At 44.5% G+C, this 13,385-nt stretch overlaps 1 protein-coding gene and 1 non-coding gene across 2 annotated transcripts; one reads left to right on the top strand and one right to left on the bottom strand.

Moving 5' to 3' along the window:
- The first annotated feature begins 1,465 nt into the window (after nucleotides 1-1,465).
- Nucleotides 1,466-1,604, top strand: LOC117841765 (small nucleolar RNA Z247). The gene has a single exon (XR_004637352.1). It is a non-coding gene; the product is annotated as a small nucleolar RNA Z247 (small nucleolar RNA).
- A 9,790-nt stretch (nucleotides 1,605-11,394) lies between these two features.
- Nucleotides 11,395-13,175, bottom strand: LOC117843065 (senescence-specific cysteine protease SAG39). Its single transcript, XM_034723630.2, has 2 exons — nucleotides 12,584-13,175; nucleotides 11,395-12,167 (listed from the first exon to the last, which is right to left on the bottom strand). Exons 1-2 carry the CDS (start codon nucleotides 13,173-13,175, stop codon nucleotides 11,539-11,541), a joined length of 1,221 nt encoding a protein of 406 aa, XP_034579521.2. The 3' UTR covers nucleotides 11,395-11,538.
- Between the last annotated feature and the right edge of the window lie 210 nt (nucleotides 13,176-13,385).

The following is a 13,385-nucleotide window of genomic DNA, read 5'->3' as shown; positions in this document are numbered from 1 at the left end:
GGCTTGCTTGGATTGGATTGCAGGATCCTCTGAAGAATTTTGTAGAATAGGAATTATTACTTTATCGGCGCAAGAGGCCGAATTTTGGGGCACCCTGCCGGTTCTAGCGTGGGCTGCCGGCCTGGCTCCAGCCAGGTCGCAACAGAAGGCGAACCGAATTGCCGACGTAATTGTTGGGCCGCCCGGTAATTGTTGGGCTGCGCAGGTAAAAGAATCATCCTAGAAGGGTCGAATTAAAGAAAGCGACAGTAGTAGTGCGGTGTCCTCCTAAATCAAGTTTGATTTTCACGCATGCTGTCCTAAACAATGAAAAATAAGTTTGAATACACTTGTGCTAACATAATAAAGAATTTTTGAAACTGTTGTTCCTTTTCTACCGATCTCCAACCCTTTCCCAAATTGCGAGACTGCATGAAACGTGGATCGTCCTTTTCTCAGATGAAAAGCCCAGAGTGAGTGCTACAATGATGAACAGTGCTAGGTGAACATGGTTGCTAGTGAATAGTAATTCATCTCTTACCAAGCAACTGCTTAAGTTGAAGTCACCACTGTAACTGCACCGGATCCTTGTCCCCCAAATTAGCCTCTCTAGGCTCGACAACTCGTTCTCCTCCTTAAAGCTGCTACTGCTACCACCTACTTGTAACTTGGCACAAGCTGCTTGTTAGATAGATCATAGTTTGAATAGATTCTCTCAAAGAGATATCATTGTACACGTACATGAGATAATGATGCACTGGCTGTAGTTAGTTGATGTTGTATCTTGTAGATCAAGTATTATCTAGAGTTTGTTGTAATTTAAACTAGCTTACAGCTGGTAGCATCTATCTCTTGTACAAGTCCTTGTACTCCATGCAAGGGGATGTTCCTTGCCTATATAAACATGAAACCGCCGGCCAGAGAAAGGCAAGGCATTCCACCCAATTCCAATTAGCGCCTCTGCTTCTTTCATGGTATTTAGAGCCTAGATCCAATCCACAAACCTCCCCATGGCCTCCTCTTCCTCCATCATTAACCCCTTGGTTGGCATCGCAATCTCAGAGAAGCTTTCCAAGTCCAACGATGCCATATGGAGGGCGCAGATCCTTGCTACAGTAAGGGGGTCGCGTCTAATAGGCCACCTCAACGGTGAGACGCCAACACCTGCCGTGGAGATCAATGGCAAGGTGGGTGACAAGAAAATCAAGGTGCCAAACCCGGCATACGAAGAGTGGTATGCTAAAGACCAGCAGGTCTTGAGCTTCATCCTCGGCAATCTAGGTCGAGATGTTCTCTCTCAAGTCGTCATGAAGGAGACGGCTGCAGATGTGTGGACTACAATTGAGGCCATGTTCTCATCACAGATCAGTCGCGCTCAGTCAACACACATCTCGCCCTCGCCACGACCCAGAAGGGCAACATGTATGTGGTGGAGTACGTCGGCAAGATGCAGGCGCTCGGAGATGAGATGGCCGCCACCGGCAGACCACTTGATGATGTGGAGCTGGTGGAGTACATCCTCACCAGCCTCGACTTGGACTTCAACCCCTTCGTCTCCGCTTTAGTTGCAAGAACGGAGTTTGTTTCTGTAAGTGAACTTTATGCACAACTTTTAGCCATTGAGACTCGCATGGAGCTCATGGCTGGTGGCGGCTCCTTGGCCAACATGGCCAATCGTGGAGGTCGTGGAGGACGTGGATGTGGCTTTGGTCGCAGCCGTGGTGACGGTTGTGGCCGGGGCAACGGTGACAACAACAGTAACAACAACTACATCCCAACTCTCAGCGCCAAGGTAGCAACACCGGCCATGGCAACCGTGGCGGCAACAACAACTCTTCCTCACACCCTACATGTTAAGTGTGCCTCAAGGTAGGCCACACCACAGATCGAAGTTGGTACCGCTTTGAAGAGGACTATGTTCCTGAAGATAGGCATGCATCAGCAGCCATGAAGTTGTACAACGTCAACAAGAACTGGTACACCAACACCAGGGCGACTGATCACATCACCGGGGAGCTAGAGAAGCTCTCAGTCCGAGACAAGTACAATGGTGTGGATCAAATCCACAACGCCAATAATACAGGTATGAACATTAGTCATATCGGTCATTCTACTATTCATACCCCTAATCGTGATCTCAATCTCAACAATATCTTACATGTGCCCTCTACCAAGAAAAATCTAGTTTCAGTACACCATCTTACATCTGCTGGTAATGTTTTCTTAGAATTTCACCCTGATTTCTTTTTTTATAAAGGATCGGGACACGAGGAGCACTATGCTTAGAGGATCATGCTGGAGGGCCCTCTATCCTCTTCCTCCCACACCAGTCATAAAGCAAGCATTTGGAGTCAATAAACCATCCTTTGAGCGATGGCATAGTCGTTTAGGTTACCCTGTAGTTCCTATCGTTGAGACAGTCATTAGGAGTTATAATCTTCCTTATTGTTTTGAGTCGAATAAAAACTCTATTTGTGATGCTTGCCAAAGAGCAAAGAGTCATCAATTGCCTTATCCAAAGTCTACTAGTACATCTAGTCATCCTCTTGAGCTTGTGTTTTCTGATGTGTGGGGCCTGCGCTAGATTCAGCTGGCAGATATAAGTACTACCTTAGCTTTGTGGATGACTACAACAAATTTACTTGGATATATCTCTTAAAGTTCAAGTCAAAAGTTTTTCAAAAATTTTGAGATTTTCATAATCTTGTTGAGAGGTTTTTTGATCGAAAAATAATAGCAGTACAAACCGATTGGGGAGGTGAATATGAGGGCCTTCACCTGTTTTCACAAAAATAGGCATCTCACATCTTGTTTCTTACCCCCATGCCCACCAACAAAACAGCCCTACCGAACACAAGCATCGTCACATCGTTTGAAGTTGGTCTCTCCCTTCTTGCGCATGCTCAAATGCCCCTGAAATTTTTGGATGAAGCATTTCTTGCTGCTGTGTTCTTGATCAATAGAACTCTTAGCAAAGTTATTGATTTTAATACACCCTTGGAGCGTTTAGACCATGTTAAACCTGAATACTCCTCTCTTAACATCTTTGGGCATGCTTGTTGGCCAAACCTTCAGCCCTACAATAAGCGCAAGCTTGAGTTTTGATCAAGGAATGCGTCTTCCTTGGCTACAACAATCTACACAAGGGTTTTAAGTGTCTTGATGTCAAGACCGAGAGAGTTTATATTTCACGTGACGTCTTCTTTGATGAAAGCATCTTTTCCTTCTCCAAATTACACTCCAATGCTGGCTCCCGCCTTTGTTCAGAAATCCTCCTCCTTCCATCTCATTCGCTTAATCCATCTGCTATAGGGGGTGAATTACTAGATGACCATATGCCTAATGATTCTACCGCTAATAATTTTGTACAAGATATGCACTCCCTGCAGCAAGAAATAGATGCAGAAGATCTGTGTCCTTTTCCCGGGGCTGATCCTCCTGCGCCGCTGTAGGATCAGCATCGGGATGGGCGTAGATCCAGGCGCTAGACGAGGTGCCAGGCGCGGCACCCGTGCGAACTCCTCCGCATCAATCGAAGGTGTCCACGTGTCTTCAACCTGGCATCGCCTCCGCGCCAACTAGCAGCAGCCACACACTCGATCTCTCTGCCCGTGTCATCCCTGCCTCCGACCGGTGCATCGGGGCGAGGGGAGGATGAGGTCGTTGTCCCCCGACAGCACCAGCGCTTGTGCAGTCCTCCACATCGGGATCTGACGCAGCTCCAGGTGGATCTAGTGTGGCTCCATCTCCTATGGTTTTGCCAGCAACAACAGTACCTGCTCAGCCAGAAGAAGCTCCTGATCGCCGAAGGACTCGTCTACAGGCAGGAACTCGCAAGACTAAAGTATACACTGATGGCACTATTCGTTACAGTTGTTATACATCTACTATTGAACCACAAACATTAGAGGAAGCCTTGACTGATAAAAATTGGCACAATGCAATGGATGTTGAGTATGATGCATTAATGAAAAATAAAATATGACATCTAGTTCCTCCCCAAAAGGGCCACAATATCATAAATTGTAAATGGGTGTATAAAATTAAAAGGAAAGCAGATGGAAGTTTGGATAGATATAAAGCTTGGTTAGTTGCAAAGGGGTTTAAATTAAACAAAGATATGTCATAGACTATGAAGATACATTCATTCCTGTAGTGAAGATGGCTACTATTAGGATTATCTTGTCCATTGCAATATCAAGAGGTTGGAGTTTGAGACAACTTAATGTTCAGAATGCATTCCTTCATGCCAGGATTTGTGTGCAAATTAGATAAGGCTTTGTATGGTTTAAAGCAAGCACCACGTGTAGGCACGTTTGAATTCTAAGTTTCTTGAGCTCGGGTTCAAGTCTTCAAGGGCAGATACTTCACTGTTTTATTTCAACAAGAGTGATATAACTGTATTTGTTCTAATCTATGTTGTTGACATTATAGTAGCCAGTTCAACCAAGGAAGCAACCAATGGTCTGTTGCATAGCCTGCAACAGGAGTTTGCATTAAAGGACTTGGGAGAGTTGCATTATTTCCTTGGCATTGAGGTAAGCAAGGTGCATGATGGGATTGTTCTAACTCAAGCCAAGTATGCCTCAGATCTGTTGAAAAAGGTAAATATGTCTGAATGTAAGTCTGTGAGTTCACCATTGTCAACTAGTGAGAAGCTATCATCATTTGAAGGAACACCTTTGGGAGCTAGTGATGCTACACAATATAGGAGTGCTGTGGATATTAATACTTGACACTTACCAGACCAGACATAGCTAGCCTTTCTTGTAAACAAAGTATGTCAGTTTCTTCATGCACCTACTACAATACATTGGGCGGCAGTCAAGCGGATATTAAGATATCTCAAGTCAAATACCAAGATTGGTCTTAAAATCAGCAAGTCTAGATCTATGTTGATAAGTGCATTTTCAGATTCAGATTGGGCTGGTTCTCTTGATGACAGAAGGTCTACAAGAGGTTTTGCTGTCTTCTTAGGGTCAAATCTAATTTCATGGAATGCACGAAAGCAGGTAATAGTCTCAAGATCAAGCAGAGAAGCTGAGTATAAAGCTATTGCTAATGACACGACAGAAGTAATGTGGATTAAAACATTGTTCAAGGAAATTGGAGTTGTATGTCCACCTACAGCTTGGCTGTGGTGTGATAATATTGGAGCTAAGTATCTCTTTGCTAATCCTATATTTCATGCTAGAACCAAACATATAGAAGTTGATTATCATTTTGTTAGAGAAAGAGTAGCAAATAATTTTGCTAGAACCAACCAACTGGAGACCAAGTTGCTGATGGCTTCACAAAGGCGCTGACTGTCAGTCGGCTAGAGAACTTCAAGATCAATCTCAACCTTGCTCAGTTGTGATTGAGGAGGCCTGTTAGATAGAATATTTGAATAGATTCTCTCAAAGAGATATCATTGTACATGTACATGAGGTAATGATGCACCGGCTGTAGTTAGTTGATGTTGTATCTTGTAGATCAAGTATTATCTAGAGTTTGTTGTTATTTAAACTAGTTTACAGTTGGTAGCATCTATCTCTTGTACAAGTCCTTGTACTCTACGCAAGGGGATGTTCCTTGCCTATATAAACATGAAACCGCCTGCCAGAGAAAGGCAAGGTATTCCACCCAATTCCAACTAGCGCCTCTGCTTCTTTCACTGCTAGCTTGATGGACCTTCGGATCGAGACTGGATAACTCACTATCACGTTGTCGTGGTAGACGAATCCCTCTCCTCTACCCTTCACATATTTTAGAAGAACTTCCCTTTGCAATTCATCAGGAATCAATACACTTGGCCATTAGGGGTCTTCAAATTTATGATATAGTTGCCTTCATTCCTTGCTGTCAGAATTGCCATATGATACTTTTGATCGAGTTGCATAATTCGTCTTGTTAATTGTTTCCTAATAATATTACCATTGTTGTTTGATTTTATATTTTTATATATGTTTTTTCTTTTTCTTTTTCCTTCTTGCATCGTTGCCTTGGTGGCAAACGTTGAGTTTGATCTCTAGCCTACCTCTAGCCTATGCAACTTAATTGCTTGTGGTTAAAAATCTTCATTCATGTTGTTATTATTTCTAAGCAAATCTGTTCTCTGAACCATGTGAACTGTTGCTTTCCTGTCAACATGTCCCAAAAAATATTTTTAGCTTTGGGACCACCTAGGTGGTGCCCATCCACACCACAGTAGTTTGCATATAGCAAATTAGGAAGATTAATAGATATGGGAAAATCAAAAGACAGCATGCATGCATGGAAATAGAACTAACAACATTATTTAGGGGTACCCATGTCATTTTTCAAGACTACTAATATGTCTAAGATTTACTAGAAGTACACTATTTTGTTTCTTACATCGCATTGTTGTAGAGACCGGAATTTGTGCTATATATATCAGCAATGATGCATCGATATATTCATTTTCCTAAAAAAATTTATTATTCCTTTCTTTTGGAAAAAAGCGTGCACACAGGAAAGACATCTCATTTTCCTGCAAGAAAGAAAGACATGATATTATCATGTAATAACATGAGCCTATCTCTGGCCACACCACATTCCACACCATCTCAAGTAGTTTTTGTGGCGACCTCCTTCCGAAAATTTATTTCTCTCTGATACAAGTTTCATCACATAAATGCATAAAAAAAATAAATGATGCATATTTTAATAAAATAAGGTGTATCTCACCGTTGACAACAGATTACAGCATAACCGCCTACTCCACAAGCAGGAGAGACGATACACTACCTTATAAGTCTCCATCTTTACCTGAATACAATGAGAACAAGTTCGAATACACTTATGGTTGATACTCTCAGCAATTCCCAATAATTCAAAGTACTTATATACATTTGGGTATGTAGCAAAGGATAAGAGTTTAGAGGCTTAATCTATGCCTAAAGCACCTTCACAAATGAGATAGTGAATTAAGTTGTGAGCATTTTTAGAGGACTCATTAAAATACACTGTTTTGATATTCAAAGGTTGTGGTGCTAGAGGGGAAGAACTCATTCCCCTACAAGTTCCCATATTTTAAATGTTGATACCTAGTTATTACTTCCAAAAACACTACACTTTTCCAAAAGAATCACAAGACTAATCATTCAGCATTTAACTTAGTGAGATCTTGATCATGATCCTAGGCTATCCAGAGAGATATAGCCCTACGCACGGGGTTTATAGTTTCACCACACGATCAACCTGCCCATACCCTTGCAAGAGGCAGTACTAGCCTACGAGATCCGTACCAGCTGTCACCTTATGGTAGTATTTCCTAGTCCACCCACGAATGTATCAGGGGTCTTTGCCATCGCCTCAACACCTCAACAAGAATCGCCACCTAGGAACTCATCCCAGTTTAGCCGTGTTTCTTCTCTTGAACATCCGTAGCACATTTTGCCCCTTGGGGTGGACTTCTAGCATCAACTAGTGGGGTGTGAATCAATGCCTCACATAATGGATACACCGCAAAGGATCACACCTGTTTAGCTTGTATGGTTGTTCGTGTCACAAGAAAGAAAGTCGCTCATGTCCTGGCTATGGAAGGCTTGTGGGGGCGGGTCCTTGGGTGCTTGGATCCATTGCATTGTGCTCGAATCCATGCATGCCACTTCCTTGCACGACCATGGTTGGAGCTTGTCTCAACCTTTGTGACCGCTGGCTCCAGCTGTCCAGGTGGTCTTTTGCTTTAAATTGGCTATGCTTGGCTACAGTTGCGACCTCTACATTAGACATATGCTCTGGCCTTCCTGTGCTATCCTAAATCGTCCCCATGCTGCATGATCTCTTTCTCTTCGATTCCCCATAGTCCAGCCCCTAGTCCTGATGACACGATGGAAGCCCGTTGCCTCTGCGGGAGGGTGGCCTCATGTGAAACCCTGCTTGGCCTTGATGCCTTTTGCTGATGTTTGTGATGCCTCGATCACTACTCCTCTCCTTGGAGGCATCATCGTAGCCTTGATCTCATCGGTGCAGGATCCTCCTAGTAAAAACCTTGTTCTGGCTTAGTGGTGTGACGATGACAGCGTTGGCAAATCTTGTTTCCTTATTTGAGGCTTCTCTGTTGGAAGATCCCTAGTTTGATTTTGTGAAGTGGTTGGCTACTGCAATAGTATTGGATATGGGTAACACTTCCACACCTTGTGTTCCAATCTTGGAATTTATTAAAGTTGTTGGCATTGGGTGCACTTTGCTTGTGGTTGGTGTGCTGGGTCAGCAGGTGTCCTTGGAAGTCAGAGCTTCTGCATCAGCCGATGAGAAGGAGCTCGACAATAATGACACACGAGACATAACCTCGCCCTAACTACCTAGAGTATGATTGGTTCGCTGCTGAGCTAAGCAAGGCTCGTACTAGTGAGCCATGCAATATTGTGTTGAATTGTTGTCTGCTGTATGTAGCCTGGTTGCTGCGAACAGGCCTCTAGCTAAGTTGGTTAGGTGGCTCTTGTATCATTCCTCAGGTTCTGGGTTCGACTCCCCGTGGGGGTGAATTTCAGGCTGGGTTAACTCCAAGAAATGTGCCGAATTTCAGGCTAACTACTCTTGTGTTGTGCTTAATATAGGGATAATTTGACATTGACACCACCAATCAACCTATCATAGACGCATGCACTGACATGCTCAAGTCGCAACAGAGACACAGGAGGTACCGGCTCAAGAAAAAGTTCTTCAATGATCTTCCAGCAAATGAAGTCCCAACCAAATTTTCTGTGACCACTCTAGATGATGACCAGTGGAACAAACTGGTTACAATGTGGTCTAGCCCATCTCATAGGGTATGATAGAACTTCAACTTGCCACTAGCACATTTGCATGTATTGATCTGTTCCTCTTATTCATGTATCTTACACGAGTTTTCATTATTGTAAAGGAGAGGTGTACTAAAAACACCAGTAATCTTGGGGCGGTCAGGTTTTCTCAGCGCACAAGATCTAGAGCTATGTTGCACAAGCTTATGTTGCGGTAAGCAACTGAAAAAGTCATGTTTTTGCTCTGTACTTCATTTGATGAACCTGCTCATGCTCTGTGTTCCAAGCTAACAGTTTATGCTTGTTTTCACATCATATTAGAGGGAGAATCATATGGAAGGAGACCAACTCCAATAGAACTTTTCAAGAACTTCCATTGCAGCAAAAATGGCTACACTGCTCCAGTACAGGTAGCCAATGTTAGTACTTGTTTACTTTGCATTCTTATTTGCAACAACAACACTAGAAATATTTATGAGTACTTTTGTAAGACCTTTCATTTTCTTTCTTTTATTAGGCTCGGATGGAATGAATTATCGCGCAACCTGGAGACGACCAACCAAAGACTGCTGCTGAAGGAGTGGCTGAAGTTGTCCAATCTAGGACATTTTGGGAGGTTTCTGCCATTCATCCACCCTCAAAGAAAAGGACTAGGGTTGGTACTGCGCTGCAGGTAGAAGAAATCCAATCTGATCAGGTTGGTACTGCGCTGCAGGTAAAAGAAATCCAACCTGATTTTGAGAGTGAGAAACAGGGGGGGGGCACAATTTTGGCAAAAGATTGTTGAACAAGTGTCTGAGATGGGTGCACTGAGATTGAGGGCTGATACACAAGAAACAACATTGAAGCCTCAAATAGAAGAGCTCGAAGCTTTAAAGAACACCATAAAGTAGTTGTATTATCTGATTTGTAGCATGATAAACTTCAACACCAGTCAGAGCCAAGTGAATCCTTCCCTCAACTGAAGTGTGTTGCTGGAGAACTTGTTGTTTGTTGCTGATGAACTTTTATTGTATGTTGCATTGTTGATGCTGAACTAGTTGTATGTTACATTGTTGATGCTGAACTTGTTGAATTATTCATTGATTGTGATGCGAACAATATGGAAGTTGGAAATGAGCTATTTTTGTGTCTGTGATTGTGATGGTGATCAGCAGCCAAAATTGAATATATGGCACTATGAAATGCAATAATAGGCTAGCACCCAGAAAAAATATGGCCCAATATGGTACTGCAAAATCCAATAATGGTTCTTCGTTAGATGGGCTAGGGGCAAGAAAAAACTACCCAATATGACGTGCAACAAATATTTTTTAGCCCAAAAAATAGTGTGGAAACCTAAAATGGGCTAAAAATAGCCCAACAAAATTGACCTCATAAAGGCTATTATATGGACTAGGCTTCAATTTGTGACAAACCAAAATCGTCATAATACTGCTGCCATGTCGGAGCCATGTTGGATTCTTGTCCAACGTGGTGCAATGTGCGAAATAGTTTTATGACGACTTGTGAGATGAATTTTTATTCGTCATTATCTTAGTGACGCACTGAAATAAGGAAAGTCAGTAGTCGCGGTTTATGACGCTCGACTAATGATGAAGGATTTTCGTCACTCCAACGTCATAGATCACAGTTTATGATAAAAAAATACGTTTATGACACTTTTCGGTTCGTCATAGATTGGAAGATTTCTTGTAGTGGTTAAAAAAAATCCCCTCGTCTGTCCGACAGCAAAGCATATGTCTAAGGTCCAGCCTAGGTCGTTGGTCATCTCACACGGGCTACGGTGCCGCTACATATGTAAGGGTGGGGCAGGAGTTCGGGATTTTCTCCACCTGCATGAGAAGGTCTTCTTCTTAGCAAAATGCTTGTGGCTGTCTTACCCCCTAGGTCGAGTTTTTTTAGCCTGGCTGCTCAAAGTTCTTGTTTGGTTGGCTGCATGAAGTAACCTATGCACACACACCGAGCTCTTTCAGCTTACCCTAGGCTACGCTCATTTTTGCCGCATCCTGGGAGCCAGGCTTGACAGCAGCTTTTGCACTTCTGGGGCCATGCTCAACGCTTGGACTGGGCAACCAATCATCGCACACTTGCAGCTCGGGAGCCTATAAGACCCATATACAGCGAACCAATCGGACCCCTAGCCTCTGGAGGAAGTGGAACATTGGATGTCTTGGGAGAGGGGCCTGGATATGCTGCTACAAAATCCGGGAAGTGGATTGACCTCAAGACGCTGATAAGCTCGGGGGAGGAGTGCTGATACCCTGAAGACCTTGCCGATGGAAGTCTGACAACGTGATGCTGTTTGAGTTCATTTCAGTTTTCGTTGTTAGGTGTTTTTTACCTTCGTTTTCCTTCGGTACTTGTAATGTGAGGCTGAGGGTGGATAGCTTATTGGTATGATGGGTCTACCATATCATGGGTGCTGCTATGAACCGAAACACACAAATAACGGTCTTTTTCTCCTGAAAGGGTTTCTAGCCTAGTGGTTAGAGCAAGTAACCAGTAGGTCCAGATTCGACTCTCTATGGAAGCAAATTAAACGGGTCTGAAATAAAAAATTATACAAAAAATAGGTTGGGATGACTTAGGTAAAATAAACAGTCTTTTTGCTTGATAAAAAGACAGGGATTTAGGCCCTTTAAACTTAAAAGAAAGAAGCATGTCTCAATAAAAGGATATTTTATTGGCAGAATAATACAGGTGGGTATGCTGCAGATGAATACAAAGCGTTGATTATCTCAAATATGTCTCAATAAGTATAGAGGCTGGTAACTTAAGTAGGTGGAGGGGCTTTGGATAATTGTCATCACACGATCGGGTAACTTGGGCGAGTCGCAACAATGCCGCATAAGCCTTCGGGGTCAGCCACATCCTTCTTGAGCCAGACGTAGCCTTGCTGTCCCCAACCCTTGCCCCAGGAGTTCTTGGCGATCCAGTACTTGCCTTTGTCATTCCCCTTGCCGACGTACCCGACGATGGCCATGTCGTGGTTGAGCTTGTCGCCGGAGCACGCCGGGCCGACGAGCTCCCCATTCTTGATGCACATGCTGTTGTACACGCCGTGTGTGTAGTGTTGGAAGCAGTCGTCGTGGGAGTCGAACCCCACGGCGACTGGCCGCCTGGCCACGGCCGTCATGAGCGCCTCCTCGCTCTTCTTGACGAACTCGAAGTCCCTGACGCTGACATCATGTGGCAGGCGCTTCTTCTCTTGGCAAGCGTCCTTCCTCTCCTTGTAAGGGTACTGTGAATCCAAGGCGATCCCCCCGTGCTTTTTGACCCATTTCATGGCGCTCCACGGCAAGCCGCTGCTGCAGCCGGAGTCGTAGCTGTCGCAGTCGATGAGCTCCTGCTCGGACAACTCCGGCGGCTGCACTCGCTTCGCTATCGCGTATGCGCTCTCGATCACTGCCACAGCAGCGAAAGCCCAGCAAGACCCTACAACACCATTGCATGCAGAAGCCAGATTACCTAGCCTACCGTGTCAACTTAACTTCATGGATGGCCAGACTACTGTTACCAAAGTTATTAATATTTGCCTCAATCCGAGGTGTATTTACTACTCCCTCCGTTCCGAAGTGTAGGTCGTTTTAATTTTTTTTATGCATAGATTTTGCTATATACCTCAATATAAGGTTATGTCTGGATACATAATAAAATATGTGTATCTAGAAAAATTAAAACGACGTATATTTGAAACGGAGGGAGTAACTGTTAAACCTGTGGACCTTATGTCCAGTATAGTTCTCTATATGCATATGCCATGACATATGGTTCCGTGATTTGGTGGTTAATTGTGCCAAACAATCGCAGTCCGCTTGTAAATGAAATGCCAACCGATCGAGCTAACTTACCGCACTGTTCTTGATTCTTGACCTCTGTGACCTTGCCTTCCGCTGTCCAGTTGACGCGATCCGGCACTTTGTCAACAGCCGGCAGGTAAGGGCCCTCGCTCACATGCCCAGCGCGAGTTGTGATCACCGTCTCCTCCTCCGGCTCCTCGTCCTCCTCCTCCGGCCGCGGCGCACGGTTGGTGTGCGTGGCCAGGAACTCCTCGTGGGTGAGGTCGGTGAACGCGTTCTCCCCAAGCGTGTAGGTGAGCCGACCGTCCCGGTTCGCGGCCTCGATGAACTCCACGTTCCGCCTGTATATCTCGAACCGCCGCAGCTTCTCCTCGGCGGTCGCATACGACCGGCCGTGCTCCGCCATCCACCCATGGAACCTCTCCAGCATCAGCAGCTCGTGCTTCTCCAGCGGCGGCACTCCATTGGTGGTCGCCGCGACGCCATGGCCACGTGAAGAGGAAGCCAGCGGAAGCACGCCCGTCAAAGTGACTAGGGCTAGCAGGGCCAGAGCTAAAGTAGGCGATGAGGAGAGCGGCATGGCCGGCTGCTTCGAAGGCCGGATATGGATAGAGGTGGTTGTGGTGCACGGTGGACGCTGCATGGCTTGTGGATTAATAAATAGATGGTGGTGCAGTGATGGTACCATAGCAATCGCTATCTTTATTTATCTCATTCACAGGCTCTGTCCAGACAGAGAGCTGTCCCAGCGTGTGGCACGCTTTGTGGTCCTTGTCTTAGTCCATTCATTAGACGAGAATATCTGTGAATTAGGTTTAGTTCTACATAAAAAAAATAATGGTGAGAAAACACA

The sequence above is a fragment of the Setaria viridis genome, chromosome 1 (assembly GCF_005286985.2).
Source record: "Setaria viridis chromosome 1, Setaria_viridis_v4.0, whole genome shotgun sequence".
NCBI classification, from domain to species: Eukaryota; Viridiplantae; Streptophyta; class Magnoliopsida; order Poales; family Poaceae; genus Setaria; species Setaria viridis.
This window is presented reverse-complemented; position numbering and strand designations above follow the sequence as displayed.